Source organism: Saccostrea echinata, unplaced genomic scaffold (assembly GCF_033153115.1).
Source record: "Saccostrea echinata isolate AGI-Se365-2 ecotype Australia unplaced genomic scaffold, CSIRO_AGI_Sech_v1 ptg000022l, whole genome shotgun sequence".
NCBI lineage: Eukaryota > Metazoa > Mollusca > Bivalvia > Ostreida > Ostreidae > Saccostrea > Saccostrea echinata.
The window spans coordinates 4617011-4639009 of record NW_026889771.1 but is presented as its reverse complement, the minus strand read 5'-3'; the positions used below and the strand labels follow the sequence as shown (position 1 = coordinate 4639009).

The window sequence follows — 21999 nt, the reverse complement described above, 5'->3', positions numbered from 1 at the left end:
TCGAATCCCACTCTTGGACATGGTGACCGGTCCTTCGGATGAGACCGTATAAATCGAGGTCCCGTGTCGCAGTAGGTGCAGTAGGCACGAAAAAGATCCCTCACTGCTTAATGGCCCTGTGTGCCGAGTATAGGTCAAAAACCGGCAAGTGGTGGCGTCTCCATATGAAGTGAAAAATTCTCGAGAGGGACGTTAAATAACAAACAAACATATTAGAAGTCTGTTCTGGAGGACCTTTGTCCATGTATGTGCCCCTCCCTTTCTAGGCTCATAGGTCCTTTTCCTATAATTTTGTTTTACTGGTATTAAGATAAGCCACTGAATTCATGTTTATTTTTTTAAATGCAGGGTCATGCCCATTTCAAAACGGAGATATAATTTATAAAGAGTAAAATAAAGAAATAAATAAGGTATGATCATGAATATTTACAATTTTCTCTTCAGAAGAACCGAGTTAGAAATAACAAAAATTATGCTTTGTATATAATGAAGGTTTCTTTTTTCTTTTCTCTCTCTTTTTTTTTTTTTTTTTTTTTTGACTTGTCAAAGATTTACTGGTACTTTATTTTTTGTTTTCCCTATCTGTTTTTGGCGTGTCCCCGTATTCTTTTTCAAACGTACGTAGTGCAATTTTTTAAATGTAAAATTACATTGTTTGAAAAGATTTATAGCAATGAAAAAGAAACAAAAATAAATAGAAGGGTCTTTCACTGACGGAAAAGACCCTACTGAAAACAACACCACATGTACTTATTTGCAAAGAAACCTCTTATCAATCTGGATATCCCAGACCTTGGGTTTCAGTGTGACTTCCGGGTTTAATCGCTCTAGTCATGAATCGAATGTTACCACTTTTCAGAACTTTACAGGTTTCTTACAGAAAGGTAAGTAATGATATTGCTTTTCTAAATATAATATCAAGTCACTGAATAAAAAAATAATGCAATTACAATCCTTCTATATTGATTTGTTTTGTGGGGTCTTCTTTTTTTTTTAATTTAACTTGTATGGAAAATCGGAACGGTTATAAATAAATATCTGACAGAATAACCTGAACAAGTCTAAAGTAAACTTTTCTGACCAAATTACGTTTTGTTAAATATGTTGAACGGGGGTATAATATTTTTCTAATGTGTATTTTCTGTAGGGTTGTTTCACTTGGATATTCTATTCGAATAATCGGCGGTTTTAGTTGATCGATAGTCGAGTACTCATTAACTTTTTCAGACTGCATGGGAGTACACTCAATATATATCTTAATCAAGCTACCGTCATATACAACTATTGGCCGTCATATACAACTATTGTCAATATAAGTACATTTCTGTATACAAGTATATTTACTTAGTATAAATATATATATATGTGCTACATGTATCCTAATTAATATTAATTTTTTCACCACATTTTTTTTCTAAATACAGTAATTACACTGTATCAAATAAACGGCTGTCCATTTCTTCTCCAGATACATGAAATTTATCTATCATTTAATATTGACCCGTTACTGGTGAATAGTTAAAATGAACTTATTCTCAAAACATATGTAAAAAGCCATCGATTTAATATTCTTAATCATGCAATTTTCTGCAAACAACGAACTAATTCAATCATGAAATTGATTAAATATATCAAAATACACACCCATCTATTTTACAAATTACATGTATGTTTAAGTATGTAAACATTCTTGTTATAAAAAATAATTTGATTCACATCAGAGGAAGATCTACGCTTTGACACTAATAGACCAGCTGATTAAAAAAGCTCTCAATTAAATAACTCAAAATCATTAAAACTAGAGTATTTTTCTGAAAAGGAAAATGATTGTTATTATCCGGACAGTCGTACTCTATGTAAATAGGGGTTAGATACCTTGTTATATCATATACTATGGGGGTATTTTTTTTTTCAGAAACAGGTGTCTATAGTGTGAGCTTACTATCTTTCCGAGGTGTAGGACTTCTGTATAATTTATGTATAAATTTACACGTGGTGATCGTGATTCTGCATCTGTTTAGGAAAATTGACGCAAAAATGGACACAAACAAAGACTCAAAGATTTAAAGAAAAATCATTTAAATTCATTTTCCCACAGGCCCGTAGCAACGGTTTCAAAAGTGGAGAAGGGGGGGGGGGGGGCAACTTCCCAAAAAATCTGACAAGCAAAATAATAAAAAAATAATAATAATTTAACTATCCAAATCCTGGAATTTGCTAGTTCTCGACATAACAGCAACAAAAAAAGGGGGGGGGGGGGAGACCAGCATCTAAGGGAAAATTAACAATAGCAAAATACTCAGAAAAGCCCCCCCCCCCTTCCCGTTCTACGGGCCTGCATCATAGTATTCACACATAACAAATACGACGAGATGTCAATTCCCTACCTACTAGTATTTATAGTACATGTGATACAGAAGTAGTTTCGTAGATCATGTTGGAGATAGAAATAAACATGAAAAATATCATATATGTATGTCCTTGTATTTTTACTTTAATATTTTTTCATAGAGTCCACAATTCGTGGGCCTTTTGAGACATTACAGTGGATTTAAAGTAGAGAATATCGATCATTTTGTTATAACAGTCAAGGATATAAATAAAACATGCGAATTCTACTCTAAGGTTTTGGGAATGGAAGTTACTACTTTCAAGGTAAATATTTATTGTTTATACTGAAATTTGGCCAACAGCCAGTGAGTAAAATTTTAATGGAATGTTAAAACATTCTAATTTCTCTGAACTGTCTATGATTGATCATATATCTTCATCTTGAATTTACAGACTTGTCAAAACTCAATCCTCTTGCATCGTTTTATTTGAAGGGAAACAGAAAAGCTTTAAGTTTTGGCTCTCAGAAGATTAATATTCACGAACATCGAAAGGAATTTGAACCCAAAGCCCATCTGCCTACCCCAGGCTCAGCAGACGTTTGTTTTATCACGCGAGAAAATCTAGATTCCGTCATCAAACACTTACAGGTAAAGGACACATGTATATACTTGTATATTTAATCTTGCTTACCTTTTGTCCTCATATTGCTTAATTCAAAACAAAATATTATTATTGTTAACCGTTAACATTCTGTGACCGAGGAAAGAAATTCTTTTCTTTAATTTATATTTTATTTAATTTTTTTCTTTATCATTTCCACAGACATGTAAAGTCGAGATAACAGAAGGGCCAGTTGACAGAACAGGAGCTCAGGGTCCCATCCGGTCTGTATACTTCCGGGACCCGGATAATAATCTCATAGAAGTCTCCAATTACTGATATCATTTCTCTATGCATTCAACACAGAAAAAATATTCTTAAGGTCATCTTAACTGCGAGATATTTAGAAATGAATGTGGACTTGGATCAACATTGAATCTTGAACCAGTCAAGAAATTAACAACTCGGTGACTCGGCGAGAAAAATATACTTTTTACTTAACGATGTACATCACTTCCTGATTAGGAATTCTGTTTCTTTCGGACTGCCATTGTTTGACAATTAAAGTTTTTTCTTCACTAAGAGAGAATGTATTACCAGGTACTTTGATTATAACGAAATGGAATGATATCCATCTATAGGTTTATTTGATATCATATGTTAAAAATACACATACTTTCAAATTAATTAAACTCATCTTCAAATATTTCAAAAGTAGGTTTTAATGAAATCTATTGGTAATATTCTATTTAATATAGGTCTAATTCTAGTAATTAAAACGTTTCTTTAAATCATACAGATATTTATAATTTATTGGAAGATAGGTTCATTTACTTAGAGATTGGTACAAGTTTATTAAAGATAAGTGCAGATAATTGAATATATATATGTTAACTGTAATCCTTTCGCAATATTTGATTATATTATACTTTCATGTAAATTAGTTAAATGAAATTTTTGGAGATAACGAACAGTATTCAAGCTCAAAAGTCTATTAAAGAATACACATTTTGGAGAATAGCAAACACCTCTGAAACATCAGAGGTGGGATCAGGTGCCATGGAGGAGTGAGTATCCCCTGCCGACCAGTCACACCGCCGTGTGTTCCTTGTCATGATCGGGAAATAACGGAAAAATCCGTCGACAATTCAGTGTGTAAATAATGGCCTATCAATTAGTATGAAAAACGTCAGTCAGCATTTTACTTAATGATAAATTGTATTCGCTGACAAGGTCATTGTATCGACCATAGAACTTACGAAATGACGAGTTTGAACGAGACTGCTGATATTCTTGTTTCCTCAGCTTGTTAGTCAATGACTTAACACGTTTTAGAAATTGTTCATACGTAGAGCATGCTCTTGCGTATCGAATCAACTGAGAGATATAAACCCCGTATGCAGGTGATGAAGTTATATTGCTGCATAAGTAAGGGAAGTTGACGATTGAAAGTTAAAGTCACCACGTTTATCATAAAGCTTGGTTATTAGATTACCATTAACGTCTTATTTTAGTACAATATCCAAATATGAAACAGATATGTCAGACTCTATGGTATCTTTTATTTCAAGCTCACTGGGATATATCGTATCGACATAAGAATGGGAAAAACATTAATTGACAATGCGTCGTCGATATATCTAAATGTCGAGTTGAAGGCCACAGCAAGTGTTTTCTTCTTTTCACGTATAAGATTTTAAACAAATTCTGCTTCATATGAATACAAAAATAGGTCTGCTAATTACGGGGCGCAATTGGTACCCATGGGAATTCCAATAGATTGTTGGAAGACCTGGTCTCCAAAAACCATATATATATATATATATATATATATATATATATATATATATATATATATATATATATATATATATATATATATATATATATATATATATATTGTCAATCAGAAACTCAAGCATCTTTTTAATATCAACTTCAGAGTACTTGTGTGTACAATCAGAATGTTTTTTTAACAAAATAATTTTGCAAATGACCTATGACAAGGTAAGTAAATTTACGAGTTCCATTTTTATTGAAAAAGCTGTCAATGATATCAAAAAACCTGGACTTTAATTTATCGTGATGAATGGTTGTATATGAAGTTCAAAAGTCTAAGTTTTTATGTTGTTGATTTTGGTAAAATTTTGTGATTTCAAATTTTCCAAAAGTTCCTTGGAATTTTCAAGTATCCACATCTGATATACACCACTCGAATATATTGTTGCACAGTAAATCCGATTCATCGAAAAACATTTGTTAAAAAACACCATTACCCGCTGAATGATGAAGCCACACCCTCCAGCGTAGCAACGTATGCAGTCAACATTGCTTGACGACGGGAAATATTGCATGTAGTTGCGCCTCGGTTGACAATGGTTTTCTTGGGGTGAAAATTTTCAATGTTACACTCGACTACATGCAATATTTATATAATACATACATATATGGTGTTCCGTAATTAATCTTCTGATCAAGAATATTTAGTAGATTAGGCACTGCATGTCTACCACATTTGAGAATAATGAGGATAATAAAAATATACACTTAATTTTTTTCTTCATTTTATTGGCCATGCTTTTACTTTCAATAATCCGTTCTAAAACTTCAACTGGACATCACTTAACTTTTGGGCAATAATATATAACAGAGTTAAAATGGTTTCTTTTTTTTCTCCTACTCTTGGATTTCTTTCTTCACATCTTCAAAAAGTTTATCAACAATCTCTTGTGGGACACACCCGACTCGAAAGTAAGAAATGACACCTACAAAAAATATGGTATTAGTTTTTTTATTTATTACGAAAGCCTAGAAGGGTCAAATAAAAAATAAAAAAAAATTTAAAAAGTCGTAATAACGAGATAAAAAGTCGTAATTACGACTTAAGAAAGTCGTTATTACGAGATAAAAAGTCGTAATAACGAGATAAAAAGTCGTTATTACGACTTAAGAAAGTCATAATAACGAGATAAAAAGTCGTAATAACGAGATAAAAAGTCGTAATTACGACTTAAGAAAGTCGTAATAACGAGATAAAAAGTCGTAATTACGACTTAAGAAAGTCGTAATAACGAGATAAAAAGTCGTAATTACGACTTAAGAAAGTCGTAATAACGACTTTTTATCTCGTTATTACGACTTTCTTAAGTCGTAATAACGACTTTTTATCTCGTTATTACGACTTTTTATCTCGTTATTATGACTTTCTTAAGTCGTAATAACGACTTTTTATCTCGTTAATACGACTTTTTATCTCGTAATTACGACTTTTTAATTTTTTAGCTCTACTGGTCAGAGACCAGAAGAGCTTATGCGATAGTAAGGTGTCCGTCGTCCGACCGTCTTTCTGTCTGTCTGTCTGTCTGTCTGTCCGTCTGTCTGTAAACAATTTTTCAAAACGCTACTCCTCCTACAGTTTTGGTCCGATTTCAATACAACTTGGCACACAAGTAGACTACACTAAGATACATAATTTAGTGCATCGGTTTTTGATTTCGATGGACGGCGTTGCCATGGTTACTAAAAATAGAAATTTCTGTGAAATTCCTTTAAAACGCTACTCCTCCTACAGTTTTGGTCCGATTTCAATATAACTTGGCACACAAGTAGACTACACTAAGATACATAATTTAGTGCATCGGTTTTTGATTTCGATGGACGGCGTTGCCATGGTTACTAAAAATAGAAATTTCTGTGAAATTCCTTTAAAACGCTACTCCTCCTACAGTTTTGGTCCGATTTCAATATAACTTGGCACACAAGTAGACTACACTAAGATACATAATTTAGTGCATCGGTTTTTGATTTCGATGGACGGTGTTGCCATGGTTACTAAAAATAGAAATTTCTGTGAAATTCCTTTAAAATGCTACTCCTCCTACAGTTTTGGTCCGATTTCAATATAACTTGGCACACAAGTAGACTACACTAAGATACATAATTTAGTGCATCGGTTTTTGATTTCGATGGACGGTGTTGCCATGGTTACTAAAAATAGAAATTTCTGTGAAATTCCTTTAAAACGCTACTCCTCCTACAGTTTTGGTCCGATTTCAATATAACTTGGCACACAAGTAGACTACACTAAGATACATAATTTAGTGCATCGGTTTTTGATTTCAATGGACGGTGTTGCCATGGTTACTAAAAATAGAAATTTCTGTGAAATTCCTTTAAAACGCTACTCCTCCTACAGTTTTGGTCCGATTTCAATATAACTTGGCACACAAGTAGACTACACTAAGATACATAATTTAGTGCATCGGTTTTTGATTTCGATGGACGGTGTTGCCATGGTTACTAAAAATAGAAATTTCTGTGAAATTCCTTTAAAATGCTACTCCTCCTACAGTTTTGGTCCGATTTCAATATAACTTGGCACACAAGTAGACTACACTAAGATACATAATTTAGTGCATCGGTTTTTGATTTCGATGGACGGTGTTGCCATGGTTACTAAAAATAGAAATTTCTGTGAAATTCCTTTAAAACGCTACTCCTCCTACAGTTTTGGTCCGATTTCAATATAACTTGGCACACAAGTAGACTACACTAAGATACATAATTTAGTGCATCGGTTTTTGATTTCGATGGACGGTGTTGCCATGGTTACTAAAAATAGAAATTTCTGTGAAATTCCTTTAAAACGCTACTCCTCCTACAGTTTTGGTCCGATTTCAATATAACTTGGCACACAAGTAGACTACACTAAGATACATAATTTAGTGCATCGGTTTTTGATTTCGATGGACGGTGTTGCCATGGTTACTAAAAATAGAAATTTCTGTGAAATTCCTTTAAAACGCTACTCCTCCTACAGTTTTGGTCCGATTTCAATATAACTTGGCACACACGTACACTACACTAAGATGCATAATTTATTGCATCGGTTTTTGAATTCAATGGACGGTGTTGCCATGGTTACTAAAAATAGAAATTTCTGTGAAATTCCTTTAAAACGCTACTCCTGCTACAGTTTTAGTCTGCTTCTAATATAATTAGGCATACAAGAAGACTATACTAAGATACATAATTTATTGCATTGGTTTTTGAATTCGATGAACAGTGTTGCCATGGTTACTTAAAATAGAAATTTCTGTGAAATTCCTTTAAAACGTTACTCCTCCTACAATTTTGGTCTGATTTCAATCTAATTTGGCACACAGTTAGAATAAACTACGATACATAATATGTATTTCTGTTTTTTTTATTTGGGTGAATGGTGTTGTCATGGTTACCGGTACTAAAAATAGAAATTTCCGTGAAATACTTTCAAAACGCTACTACTCCTAGTTTTCATTTGATTTCAATATACATGTAACTTGTCACAAAAGTAGACTACATTAAGATACATAATTCTATTTATTGTTGCATGTTGCAATGTTTCAAATCCAAGTGCTACTTTTCTTTTGTTATACAAACAGACCAGTAGAGCTACAGTCTCATCAGAGACTTCTGGTTTTTTATTTTCTTATTTGACCCTTCTAGGCTTTCGTAATTTATTAAAATTTTATACTAGTAATTAAAACATGTTTTAACATCACACTATGGTAAAAAAACAACAACAAAAAAAAACGAAGAGCATTAGAAAGCAAAGTTTAAAGGCGATATAATGCAAAGTGAAAAGGCTCCTTTTCACTTTGCCTTATACGTTTAATAACGCCTTTTCTTTCTATTTATATTACATCTTTTGAAGGCATACTAACGCCTTTATTTGTGTTTATACTCCTTTTTCCTTCGCGTTTTTATGTCTCTTTGAAAGGCGTATTAAAGCCTTTTTACTCTGCATTATTACACCTTTTGAATCGCGTCATAACACATATGTAACCCGTATTTGCGTTAAAATGTCTTGAATTCGCCTTATTATGCGTTTTTTATAATACGTATTGGTCTTTTAGAAGGGCGTAATAACGCTTTTTACTTCGCGATATTATGCCTTTTAAAAGGTAAAATAACACTGTCTTTCCGTTATCATGTATTTTTCGTGTTATTATACCTTTCTTTTTCGCGTTAGCTTTATAAGAAGTTCGAAATGTTTGTTTGTTTGTTTATTGTTTAACGTCCCTCTAGAGAATATTTCACTCATATGGAGACGCCACCACTTGCCGGTGGAGAGCTGCAAATTTTGACTTTTACTCGGCACTTAAGGCCATTGAGCAATGAGAGATCTTTTTCGTGCCAGCACCTACTGCGACACGGGACCTCGGTTAATACGGTCTCATCCGAAGGAACGGTCTCCACGTCCCACAGTGGGATTAGAACCCGCGACGTAAGGATCAGCTCCTTACTCCGCGACTCTAGAGCAAACGCTCTAACCACTGCGCCACGCGGGTGACAGTTCGAAATGTAAAGCTTAAAAACTACCTTCATCAATCTTCATGCAGTTGACCACAGTAGAAGCTACTGATTCATTTGACTCATCATCACACACCACACCAGCTAATTTCTCACCTGATGAATTAAAAATCGGAAGAATTTTTATCATTTCTTACCTGATAAGTTAAAAATCGGAAGAATTTTTATCATAGTTCATTAAACCGCTGAACATTTTAATATTTTCAAACTTCATAATAGAACTCACAGATCTCTACTTAACTTTACATCAATAAATGATTATTTCAAAACATCTGAATTTTAGATATTGTAAATTAAGGGATCATTACCTAGTGTATCAATAACAGTACTGTGATGTGTACTGTCCGGCTCCCCGCTCGGGTTGGCCGACGTTATGGATAATGGACCTGTCAGACTGACTAAGTAGGATAAAACAGAACTGTCGGGAACCCGGATGGCCACACTTCCTTCTGTTCCAACATATTCTGCTGCCTTACCAACCCCCAGGTTCTGCAGCCAATCACCTTTCTTAACAACGCACGTGATTCCTCCTGGGTAACACCTGTCCATGAATCTCCACAGTAAAGGACTAAAAAGAAACATGCTTATAGAGAAATGTCTATATCTTACTTTTGTACGTATCCTTGTATTGGACTTTTGCTTTGCATTACCTGAAGGGTGGATTGGCTGCCCTAAGCTGTTCTAGATTAGAAATACAGAGACAAATTGGTTTCTCTGGTGGTCTTCCTTTAATATGGTATATTTTAGAGATGGATTCGGGTTGAGAACATGATCCAGCGAGAGCATACACGGTGTCTGTGGGAACACATATGACCTCACCGCTTTTAAGGACCTCAGCAGCTTTAAACATGTCGCTTGCAATTCGCGACCGAAATGTCGGACAGGGCAATTTTGACATTTTTGGTTTTCTCATCTAAAATGGATAATAATTATTTTATATATTCCCATTTCACATAATCACTCAACTTTACAATCGACATTTAGAAAATCAAATGTGTCGTCACCTTAAACAAGACGTCGTTACAGTAATAAAAGATAAATATTTAAAAATAAATAATTTTTAAAAATACAAAAAATGCATACATAATAATTATTGATACAAACATTAACTGATTAATTCTTGCATTTTAGCTACTGTAAATGACATAGGTTAATTACAGACTAGTGATTGTTATTAAACTTGTATGCTATGACTTATGACATACTTATTGAAATGTTAAACATGTTTATTTCAGTAATTTTCTTAAAAGACATAATAGTTATGAGAATATTTACAAGTATACATTATATGTTACATTATGCAAGACTTCACTTCAACGCAAGTTTTAACAGTATTTATTGTCGTATAAAGTACATGTACCTTCAGCAAGGGTTCGCCCTCAGGAAACAATCTTTTATTTGAAATCCCTTTTCCGAGGTACAAAATAAATCCATAGAGACCAACCAAGCCTGTATTTAAAAAATAAAATAAAATAAAATAAAATGTTTTCAATCACTGGTACATTCCTTAATGAGTGAAGACTGTTTACATACCAACTAAAACTGATGATACCAGTGGATAATATTTAGCTTCCGCATTGTAAACCTTTGTGATGATGGATACTGCGTGAACCAGAAGAAAGCTGACCAGCACTGTCCACGTTCTTGGCATGCTGAAGGTCACTACTAGGGAGAGTGCACACAGTCCTACACTCGTGATCGCTGCTGCACTGTTCCCAGCTATCCCTGTTGCTACAATTGTAAATGCTTGATGGTTTATACTCATTATATCTCCACGACATCATATGTACAAGATAAAGAAAATAACAAGAGGTCCATGGGCCACAACGCTCAAATGAGTCCCCTTGCCCCTGATGCTCTTCATCAACAATATCTTATTTTTGCTATTTCTATGTAAAATCTTGATAAAATGGTGGACCCCACCCTACCCTCTGAGGGTCATGATTTTAACAAACTTGAATCTTCACCACCTGACTGCCTGAGGACGCTTCTGTATTAATATGACTAATTATAACTTTGATGTTCTTGAGAAGATTTTTCCTATCTATTTATATGTAAAACTTTGTGCCCTTTGTGGTCCCGCTATACCAGTGGGATCATGATTTGAACAAATTTAAATCCACACTACCCGAGAATGCTTTCATATTGATATGACTAATCATGCTTTGTTGTTGTTGAGAACGAGGTTTTTAGAGATTTTTCCTATATATTCCTATGCAAAAGTTAAACCTCTTATTGTGGCACCGCCCTACCCCTGAGGGTCATGATTTTAATAAATTTGAATCTGCACTACTTGAGGATGCTTCCATATTTTTATGACTAACCATGGCTTTGTTATTCTTCAGGGGATTTTTAAATATTTTTTTCCTATATATTCCTATGTAAAAGGTTGATCGTCTTTTGTTGCCCCGCCCTACCCCGACGTCCCTTCATTTATACATGTACAAACTTGAATCCCGCTACCCAAGAATGTTCTGCGCCAAGTTTGGTTGAAATGGCCGAGTGGTTCTGAAGAAGAAGATATAAATGTGAAGTAACCACGACAACAAAGACAGGCAACGGACGAATTTCGATCAGAAAAGCTTACCAGAGCCTTCGACTCAGGGTGTAAATTAAGAAGTTTCACAAAAAATAGACAAATGATTCACAGAAAGAGGTAAGAGTTTTATATGCTAGAATTTAATGGAGTTAAATTTGGAGGATTTTTTTTAAATATGAAAATGAAAGAAAAGTCAGTTTTGAAATATCATCCATAGACATTTGAAGTAAAAATTCAGTTTGACATTATTTGTGGGGTATGTATGATTCTAGAATATATTTTGAAATAAGTTGAAGATGGGATATTTTTACGTTTAGCTTACATTCGATGTTAATTTGATGATTAAAAATGCGAAATTCAAGTCTGTTTGCATACCGTGAAATATATAAATTGACCAGGCCGACCAAATCACACTTCCAGTCAAACATACAAAGGCATGCGAAAAACTCGCAGTTGCATATGAGTAGCGAGCATTTATTGCATTTCCAACAACACCAGCACTCAGCAGAAACGACAATGATGCTTCCTGATTGGCTATTTCTAAGGGTGATAAGGCAATGGCTGCTACCATATTGCAGAGGAAAAATAGAATGTTTATTATTTGAACTCTTTTGATGTCATCATCATCTTCTGAAGTATCATTTTCTTCTTCATTCCTGCAGATCAGAGTTTATTATTGTGTATAAATATATGAATAGCATGAGAATCTTAATAAATAATTTAAGTGACATTAACAATTATCTTACCTTTTTATTTTCTTCTTGCAACAGAAGAATAGACGTTCTTCGGACACTAACTCTGATCCAACAAATAAGACAGGTTTCTCGGCGCAAGAATTTAGTAGAAACGCAGTGGAAATGTATAATGTGAATGTCCATAACAAAACGGCAGAAACCCCAAACGTATAATACTGAATAGACTGGGGAATATGTTCTAACGACAACACTGAGGTCAAGGTTAGAAGACAATTATACATAAAAACAACAATTGGCTGGGTGGAAGAACACACTGTAATAAATACCAAAGCCAACACTGTTCCCCAAGAACCATAATAATCTACAGTTGATGTCATCTGATTCGAGTCAATAGACAAAAGATAAAAGAAGTAAGATTTCGATGTCCAAAATATAAAGTGTACCATAAACTGAACGCTATTAAAGACATCACCACGGAGAAAAGAGTAATAACTTGCTAGGAGCTGCATGAGAGAGCCACAACCGATACCGATGATCGGGACCCTCATATCCTGAAAGTACCCAAGACCAAGAAAACATACCACGGTGGCTGGTATGGTACTTCCCATGTAACCCATCCCCATTGGTTCAGCATACTTAGTGTTCTTCCGTTTTTCCTTTTTATTAGATCCCTTGACGTTTCTTTTTATAAGTAGTGGGTCTATAGGCGCATTTCCAAATCCCGGTAAGATATATCTCTGGCTTATACCCTTTGTTGTAATAACAATGACTGCGTAGATAGCTGTAAGAACTATTATAAGTTCAAATGCAACAGCAGCTTTCTTACCCCAATCATAGAAAAGACCTACAGATTCAAATATCAAGGTTAACGTCATGGCCACTAAAACGGGTGGTATGACAAAATTTACAAACAAGGAACACACGAATAGTGACAAAGCAATAGTGCCATAGGCGACAAGAGCTGGAAGAGCAGTTTTTGTAACATCGGTACTACTGTTTTTCATAACAATATTTGCAAAGCCTTGGAATGTCCATAGTGTGGCGAAAACAGTGAGAGCTGTTCCTGTCAGGTGATCATTTCTACGGAAACTCAATATTCCAGATGTTAACTGAAGGAATCCTCCAATCAGAATCAAATGGACTCCTAAAACAATTTTTTATTAGTTGTTTTCTTAGAATTACATTTAACGAGATATTTTACCAATACCCTAACTATACGAATCGTTGATATTAAAGAAAAAAAAAACACAGTGAATTTTAAGAACAAGCCTTCAGCTTTCCATAACAGTCAATTGATCTTCAATATTTAAATTTTAAAAAGGTACAGTGAGACAAGATCGATATTTAAATTTTTAAAAAAAAAAACTTCACCTGCAACAATCACAGCTAGCTCTGAAACCTCTTCCTTCCCTTGAATTATGTTCACGACGGCCACAACATATGCTGAAACAATGTTACATAATAATCCTAAAGCAACGGGCTCCGAGTACAGGACGGCCGCAAATGGCTCTGAACGACCGCTGCTCGCTGTCTTCAAATCCATTTAAATTTTTGTGGAATAATTTTAAGCGAGTTAAATCTACTGCTTAAGACATGTGTTCTTTTTCCTAGCTTTAACTCTAAGATACAGGGTAGAGGACCAAGTACATAAAGTCAATTGATAACACTTACACATGTATAAACAATAAAATTTGGAAATACCTCTCGTTTACCTTTTAAATGTGAACATGAAGTCGTTTCTAAATTAAGAATTCCATGGATCTTACTATGTTTAGTTGTCCAATGAATAAACTTTCTTGGACAAGGAAGAGCAAACTTATCCGAAACCGATAGCAAGCGGGTTAAAATAAATTGAAACTCTCCGCCCCCTAATATAGATGAATAATACAATCTGTAATTTTGCATAGCTCATACACATTATTTTTCTGTAGATCCAAACTTTGAGAGATAGAAAAATGTCTGCCATTGCGAGTTCTTTGATATCGCTGAGTATTCTTTTTGTTTTACATACTGTTAATTTTCTAACATTTGAGACGGAAGGCTTATTCTTACTAACACCACTTATTATAGGGACTGCCGAGTTGATACTTTCTGCTCTTGCTGCTTTGTGTGGTAAGTCTTGTCATTGTTTTCAATTATGTATGAATTAAAATTCAATATAACGGGGTTTTTTTTGTATTTGATGATAAGTTTGGTCTGTTTACTCGTAAACATGTATCTAACTATGACTAGTAATGTTCTCTTTTTCCCACGAATCTGAAAAGTGCTTTTTGTGTTTCTTGTTTGTTTGATTTAATTTTCTTCATGGTGAGATATGAACATTCTTTGATTTTGTTTCCATTTCTTACTGGCAATAAAAATGATTTTAAAAAAAAAAGATTTATAGAATTTCTTAATTAAAAATCGTTGCAAATAAAATTCTGTTTTCTCGACAGTTTTCACAAGGCCTTCAGTGAACACAGCAATCCCAGCCACCGTTTTACTTATCGTGTGTACCATCTGGACTGCAGTTGGTCTCTCAAATATTTCCGAAGAGATCACCCCAAAGTTATACGGAAGAAATATTTCGGTCGAAGCATATTCACAGAGAGACGTCGTACTTCCGGGTCATGGGGTTCTTGTACTTCTGTTTGTTGTTTTCTCTGTTTGTTTGATATTACATAACCACAAGAAGGATCTGGTTGTTTTCATGTTTGCGTCGTCTTTGTTATCAGTGTGTGTTATCATTAACACGTGGACAAACCTTAAAGGACATAGTTTATTATTCCTCTCATTAGCCTCCGTGACTGCCTACGTCAGTGTTAGGGCTGCATTAGAACATTTTACTGGGGATACACACACGAAATCCTCAGATAATAAAACTGAGTTTGACGATAAAAGAGTCATGAGATATGCTTTAAATATTCTTTCATTTTCCCCTTGGGTCTTGTATAGCTGTACAATAACAAAAAATACTGCCATTAGTTTTATTTGGCCATTAGCCTCTGGGTTATTTCTCCTCCTTCATGGAATATCTGGAATGAGGAGAGGTAACATAACGGTATCTACATTTTCTATTGTTGATGGTCTTTTCTGGGGCTCCCTAGGTGGATCCATGTACATAACAGTCATAAAAGGTTATTCGGAAATTCTGTTTCCGGCCGTTTCGGTCCCATTGTCTACGATTTTTCTTACGATAGCTGTTGTATCCTTGCACTCAGAAATTTTGCTATCATTAGAGTACGTGTTTCTTTCGGGTTTTATATTAACTTTAACCTTTAATCACGAGGTTTCATTAGCAACCTTTACTTGGATTTGTTTTGTTCTTTACATGTATGGGTATATTGCTGCTTTGTTGAAGTCCTTCTCGTTCAAAATTCAGCTTCCTGTTGGTCAAAACGTAATTTCAAAACTAAGACAAAAGTTTCGTAGGCAAAAAATTTTCACTGAAAACAAAGTGGATATAGTGAGCTCCAAAAACGTGTTTGAGTCTGACTCAATGCTCGGTTTCTCTAAATATGCTACTCTGGATAATATAGGCTATGTCTCCAATATTATCAGCGTCCTTTCGTTTGCCTGGGTCTCGCATGAAACAACAGTACTCTCTCTACCTTGGCATTTAATTTTTGGATGTTTCATTCAATTTGTTGTTGGGTTTATTGGTTTTTCTAGGGGAAAGACTTTCGAAAGTTCATTTTTTCTAACTTTTGCCTCGTTTTGGTCCATCTGGGGAAGTTTAAGGTCCTTAGACCTTATTGGAACTGAGTCAGGGATGTCATTTGGGGTTGGGTTAAGCAGTTTTTTGTTAGTAGGAGTAGTGTTTTTGGGCATGTCAATAACTGTGAGTAAGACTTGGATTGGGATATCTTTTTGTTTTGTTCTCTTTATGTTAGCAACTCTTCTGCAAGTGTTAGGCATATCTGATGGATTCATTTATGAGAGGACAGCTGCAGTTTTGTATTCTCTATCTCTTTTTTACGCTCTCTTATCGTCGACCTTTAATTTGTCCTTGGGAAGAGAAGTTTTACCTCTTGGAAAACCTATTCTACAAATTAGTAAGATAACAAAGTACAATGACCAGATTCTTTGGGCCTCATCTAGAAAAGCGAGAGGTGTAAAAGAAATAGCAGGTAACCCCTCTCTCTCTCTCTCTCTCTCTCTCTCTCTCTCTCTCTCATATTTAATCATTTAATCATTTCACAACTGAACATTTATGCGATATGAAACAGATATTCTGAAATAATGTTCACTTTGCCTTGTGGAAATCGTTTCCTTGTCTATAGACAAGCTGAAGGCCGGCGGTATATGTGGAATTCCCACAGATACAGTGTATGTTCTGGTCGCCTGCTGTCACCATCCCGAAGCTGTCGAGGTATCTTGAACACTACATATACACATACACAATTAACGAAGTTTATATTTACGGTCGCTTATTTAAAGTATCAAAAGATGTCGCATGCTATGAAACTTAAGCATCAAAGTTATGAAAGAGGAATTGTCACATGCACATTTGAAATTCATCGAGTTAGAACAACACAACGCTTATTTTATATATAATCTATTTTGCATTCAGTCCTAAAAGAAAAATAAGGGGGAGATGTTTTAGATATTTTAGATGCTTGAAATAGATTCTTTGTTAAGTTTTGATAAATCAAAAAGACACAGCAAACTCAGGAATTTCTTTGCAGAGAGCATACAAGACAAAAAAGCAGGCAGAAGACAGACCCATGTCATTATGGATATCCAACTTCAAACAAATAGAGGCTGCTCGCCATGAATTCAGCTCACTTCTTTGGGACTTCCTACATGAAATATGGCCTTCAAATGTTTCCGTTGTTGTGAAGAGAGGTTAATTAATTTCTTCTTTGTTTCGAAGATAAGTCTGAAAAAAATGCTAAAATAGACATCATTAAGATCGGTTGTTTATATTATAAACCAGTTATTATTTATGATATATTTTATTCGCGATGATTAATTTCGCGATTGAGAAGATATTCTACACAAAAACAAGGAAAAAGTCGTGGTATGCGGTGAGACTTATTCGAGAGTAAAAGAAGATCGCGTAACTCGCGGATATTTCTCTCACGCGAAAAAATAGTGGGTTTACAGTATATGTTATTTACCATATATAGAGAATATTACATACTAAAATCCATATCATATGTCATATCAGCCTGAGTGGCCCCCATATCAGCCCGAGGGCCGAAGGTCCGAGGGCTGATATGGGGCCCGAGGGCTGATATGACATATGATATGGATTTTAGTATGTAGTATTCTATTTATCATATATTTTAAATACTAATTATGCGAGTTCACATAAAGTTATTGAAGAATGTTTTGTGCATGTTTATGACCCTTTTCTTTAAAATCTAATAGAGCCAATTTTAGGTCTTTGAAAAAAAAATTAAGTCCACAAATGTTAGTAAAGAATTATTTTACATGTATGTTTAAATAAAATCAAGTTAATTAATTTTCAAACTTTATACAAACGTTACTTCCGGTTTGATATGGATTTTTGCACGCCGGTCCGATACGTGATATGGATTTTCGGACCGGTCCTTGATATGGGGTATTGTGACGTCACCCGTATCGCAGAGTGCAGAATCGGTGTATTTGATAATTTATATCATTGAAAAGGTTGCTTTTTTTGTCAGGTGAATGGGTAAAATCTTTGGGTCTTGGAGATTCGGAAAAGTACGTTGGTCGTTCAGATAGCATCGCCCTCCGAATTCCAGATAGTACTATTACCTGTCATCTAATTGACCAGTGTGGACCAGTGACTGTGACGTCAGCAAACCCGACAGGGGAGGGAGATACCACCCACCATCTCCAGGTTTTGGCAAAGCTTGGAATGAAAATGGTAATAAATTTATTTATCTTCTTTACGGATATGACTCTCAATCTTGTTCAAAGAAAGACATTTTAATTCCACGTGGATCGTATTTCTAATGTAAAGAAATGAAAGAAACAGCGCATTTTAATTCCTCTATAACCATTCCACCTAATTATTATATCAGAAACAATTAGGCTTGTTACCCAAAGCCTGACATGATACTTTAAATCACAAAGTTTCAGCTTTTCATTATGAAAATCAAATCATTTTAATTTAATGGAGATTGACTTTACTTAAAGCTTTATACAATTCCTGAGAGGGGCTTCAATATCAAAAAACTATTCCAAAACATGACTTTCTCAGTAGCCTTAAGGCAAAGTTAACGCTACATTTTAAAACCATGTAATGTTTCAGTGTGACGGAATCCTATGTGATGGTCCTTCTAGAGAAAACGCCATTTCAACGGTAGTGGACTGTCGTGATATAGACAATGGCAAACTCGGCTTCTTTAGAATTGGCCTCACGCCAAAATCTACAGTTTTAGGAATCCTAAACAAACTGTTGGAAAAGCGTTCTACAAAGAATGGAGACAGTCATATGAACGGCTCTGTGAACGCTGCTTTTGACACGGAAATGTAAATGGACTCAGAAACTAAAACAATGGTTTTTAACGCACTATCTGCATTGTGAATATTTTTTTTGTTTGTTTGTTTATAATTTTTGAAATGCTTTACTGTAAAATCACAAATTTTTGTGGGGGCTTAATTTTCGTTGCTTTCCTGGTAGATTCGTATCCTCCACGAAATGTGAAAATTACATACTGCTTTATAATGTTTCTCCTTTAACCACAGTAATTTTTCTTCAAACCACGAAAATTTTACCAACGAAAATAAGTGATTTTGCAGTACCTACCTTTCTAAGATATATTCTAGTTTATGCAAAATTTCAAAAGATAATTTATGTCTTAATGTATATCACCTAATATGTCTACAAACTATATTTAAAAATGTAAACTTTAATATACATATGCAAATCTTTGATGATGTAATAAATATGGTTTCACAATTGTAAACTATAGATAGAAATTCTAAATTTCAGTAAGCGTACTACATGCGGTCTGTCAATTATAGTTTACAACTCTCAGCTACAGTTTACGGCTTTCAAATATTCCAAATAAAAGAAAAATTAAGAAAATCGTTGTTTTGAAGCGTAGTTTAGAGAATGTATTACCTTGCATATTTTTCTGTAAAATTTGCATTTTACGAGAAAGATGTATAGCCTAACCCTACATTGCAACTATAGTTTTAAATGATTTTGTTTGTTTATCTTAATTTCGACTAGGAAGGATTTCAGTATCGATATATCAATGAACAATAAAGTACTGACTATCAACACATGTATATCCAAAGACAGTGAAAGGGCACTTATAATGGCATGATAAAGTTTTATTTCAAACAATATTAAACAGAAAACGGTCACCCTTGAATAATTGTGATAATATACAAAGAGAAAAAAATATATACTTTTGGCTACTCGATTTTTCTTTGACTTTACTCAAACATGAAGATTAAAACCAGCATTTTCAAAGTTTTCTATATCTAGGTAAACTGAGTCACTCAAGAAATCCAATGATCCGTCTTCATGCGTCACGTATTCTTCATGTGTCGTGCAATATGCGTAAACTGTGAACACTTTAACTTTGTACTCTGAAATCACAGAGCCAATTTAAAACCATTTCTTTAAAAAAAACGTTTATGCCCCCCTCAGGGTAGGACTTATATTGATTATAAATTTATAATTTATAAATACAATAAACCTTTGATTTTTTTTTTTTTCAAAATTGACATCTTGCAGACAAACTGTTTGCAGGATTATAAAAAAAAAAAAAAGTAGCTCTGTACCAAAAATTTTGAATTCATAATATTATCCTCTAGGCCAAAATTTCGGGTCTCGGGAGGAGGTATAGTTGTATTATATTGAAGATACATTACACATTCGAAAGGTTTTTCTTCGTTCGTGGGTTGACATCGATAGCAGGCAAATTGAGTTGGACTTTGATTCAACATGCATACATACATATGGCTTCTCGTATTCAAATGCAAAATGTGCTCCTCAACATTAACACATCAACTTATAGGATATCAATGAGTAAAAATAAAGATTTCCATAAATTCTGTGGTTTTGGTTCCAAACCACATTCCAAAATATAATAATTAATTTAAATATCATTAAGGTTCGATTCACTTTTGGAAAAACTTTTATCCACTGTACTTCCTTTTAAAAGTTGGGCCCTACGAGTACATGTATTTCAACCAAATTTTAAAATGAAGTTTATATAAATCATTCATGTGTAAAAAGGGATAAATAATGTTGTTGTCCTTATTCCCCGTGTCTTTTTTCTTCTGGGCTCTTTTCGTTGTTATTTTTGTTTTTGTTTCATATCGGTATGACAATGTTATTTTTTCGCCTAAAAGTGATATCAATAGCATTCTCTGCATAATATACACAGACCTTTACAGACATTCTTGAGATTTTCTTTGACAACACATGTGTTTCATCAAAACACACAGTAATTATAAACATGATAAGCTTACTCGATAGTTATAAACCTCGACAACAATATATAAAGAAAAAAAACCAATATAAACATAATATATTTAATACTGGAACAAAAATGTCAATTAAATTGATTCATTCGAAAAACTTGTCTATCTTATAGTTACTGTAGTAATGTAGCAGGTCTGGTGTTCCAAGAGCCAGTACTTTGCGTTCTTTTCTTATTATTTTTTTTAAATTTGACCTTTATATTATACTGGTATTATGTAAAGCATTAATTAATTAAAATGAAGTAAAAATGAAAGCAATTCTTTACAAATTTATTACCAGTACATCTAGTACAATAAAATAATTCATAGGTAAGCATATAAATCCTATATAAATCCCCCAACCCAAATAATGAAAGGGACCAACAGGGAATTTCCAGTATAGAGAAGATATTGCTAGGAAGGCCAACGTACTGTCTCTTCCAAGCGTTCTATTTTAGGGAGTGACTGATTTTAACTTTTAAAAGGCTACATTTTATAACCTAGAAATAAAAAAAAAATGGTTCATTGCCTTTTTCAAAAGGTAATTAAATTCAGAAAACGACGTTTTGTTTTAGCTTCGAATTCAAAAAAAAAATTATTTAGTCTGGATAGCTAGGAAGAAAAATAGTGAAAAAACTAAAGAAGGATTTGCAAAAATGATCTCAAGACCCTATGTATATCATGCATACTGAAAATCACTCAATTTTAGCGACACCCTATTTTCGCAAGATATTTAATATTTATAAGCGAGACAAAAATTTCATGACTTCTGGATTTTCTTGCATATATTCTATACTAATGAAAATAATTTTCGTGAGTAGACCGCCTCGTGTGCCCAAAAATAAAGTTCTCGCTAATAAAAAGAAAAGGATAACAGTATATAAGAATAAGAATGAGTTTTAACAATACTTCAATTTTTCTTTTATTTTTTACATGAGCATCTCTCTCTCTCTCTCTCTCAGAATAACCACACTTAACAATTTGGTAGTCTATTCCACGACAAATGTTTAATTTGTATAGTTTTATCAGGAGTTCCGTGATAATTTAAATGAAGTAGTTATCACAAATATGATACCACTT

General features: G+C 33.9%; 3 protein-coding genes across 3 annotated transcripts; 2 read left to right on the top strand and 1 right to left on the bottom strand.

Annotated features, from left to right (window-relative positions):
* The first annotated feature begins 795 nt into the window (after positions 1 to 795).
* LOC133190809 (glyoxalase domain-containing protein 5-like) lies at positions 796 to 3648 on the top strand. Its single transcript, XM_061326498.1, has 4 exons — positions 796 to 884; positions 2512 to 2655; positions 2826 to 2981; positions 3157 to 3648. The coding sequence occupies exons 1-4, from the start codon at positions 834 to 836 to the stop codon at positions 3271 to 3273; spliced, it is 468 nt and encodes a 155-aa protein (XP_061182482.1). The 5' UTR covers positions 796 to 833; the 3' UTR covers positions 3274 to 3648.
* A 1834-nt stretch (positions 3649 to 5482) lies between these two features.
* On the bottom strand, positions 5483 to 14069 carry LOC133190267 (uncharacterized). The gene is made up of 9 exons (XM_061325779.1): positions 13894 to 14069; positions 12574 to 13666; positions 12203 to 12483; positions 10822 to 11019; positions 10649 to 10737; positions 9939 to 10201; positions 9597 to 9856; positions 9298 to 9384; positions 5483 to 5699 (listed from the first exon to the last, which is right to left on the bottom strand). The coding sequence occupies exons 1-9, from the start codon at positions 14063 to 14065 to the stop codon at positions 5611 to 5613; spliced, it is 2532 nt and encodes an 843-aa protein (XP_061181763.1). The 5' UTR covers positions 14066 to 14069; the 3' UTR covers positions 5483 to 5610.
* Positions 14070 to 14477: 408 nt separating this feature from the next.
* Positions 14478 to 19475, top strand: LOC133190266 (uncharacterized). The gene is made up of 6 exons (XM_061325778.1): positions 14478 to 14634; positions 14958 to 16631; positions 16785 to 16873; positions 17190 to 17349; positions 18156 to 18361; positions 18749 to 19475. The coding sequence occupies exons 1-6, from the start codon at positions 14478 to 14480 to the stop codon at positions 18971 to 18973; spliced, it is 2511 nt and encodes an 836-aa protein (XP_061181762.1). The 3' UTR covers positions 18974 to 19475.
* Positions 19476 to 21999: the final 2524 nt, after the last annotated feature.

Bases quoted from the DNA above. Each gene is read 5' to 3' on its own strand.
- LOC133190809 (XM_061326498.1), top strand. From the start codon at position 834: ATGAATCGAATGTTACCACTTTTCAGAACTTTACAGGTTTCTTACAGA. The intron at 885-2,511 runs GTAAGTAATGAT...ATTTTTTCATAG, and splicing joins TACAGGTTTCTTACAGAAAG to AGTCCACAATTCGTGGGCCT. The intron at 2,656-2,825 runs GTAAATATTTAT...TTTTATTTGAAG, and splicing joins TGGAAGTTACTACTTTCAAG to GGAAACAGAAAAGCTTTAAG.
- LOC133190267 (XM_061325779.1), bottom strand. From the start codon at position 14,065: ATGGATTTGAAGACAGCGAGCAGCGGTCGTTCAGAGCCATTTGCGGCC. The intron at 13,667-13,893 runs GTGAAGTTTTTT...AAATTGTTTTAG, and splicing joins GCTAGCTGTGATTGTTGCAG to GAGTCCATTTGATTCTGATT. The intron at 10,202-10,648 runs GTACATGTACTT...TATCCATTTTAG, and splicing joins AGGGCGAACCCTTGCTGAAG to ATGAGAAAACCAAAAATGTC.
- LOC133190266 (XM_061325778.1), top strand. From the start codon at position 14,478: ATGTCTGCCATTGCGAGTTCTTTGATATCGCTGAGTATTCTTTTTGTT. The intron at 16,632-16,784 runs GTAACCCCTCTC...CCTTGTCTATAG, and splicing joins AGGTGTAAAAGAAATAGCAG to ACAAGCTGAAGGCCGGCGGT. The intron at 17,350-18,155 runs GTTAATTAATTT...TTTTTTTGTCAG, and splicing joins TTCCGTTGTTGTGAAGAGAG to GTGAATGGGTAAAATCTTTG.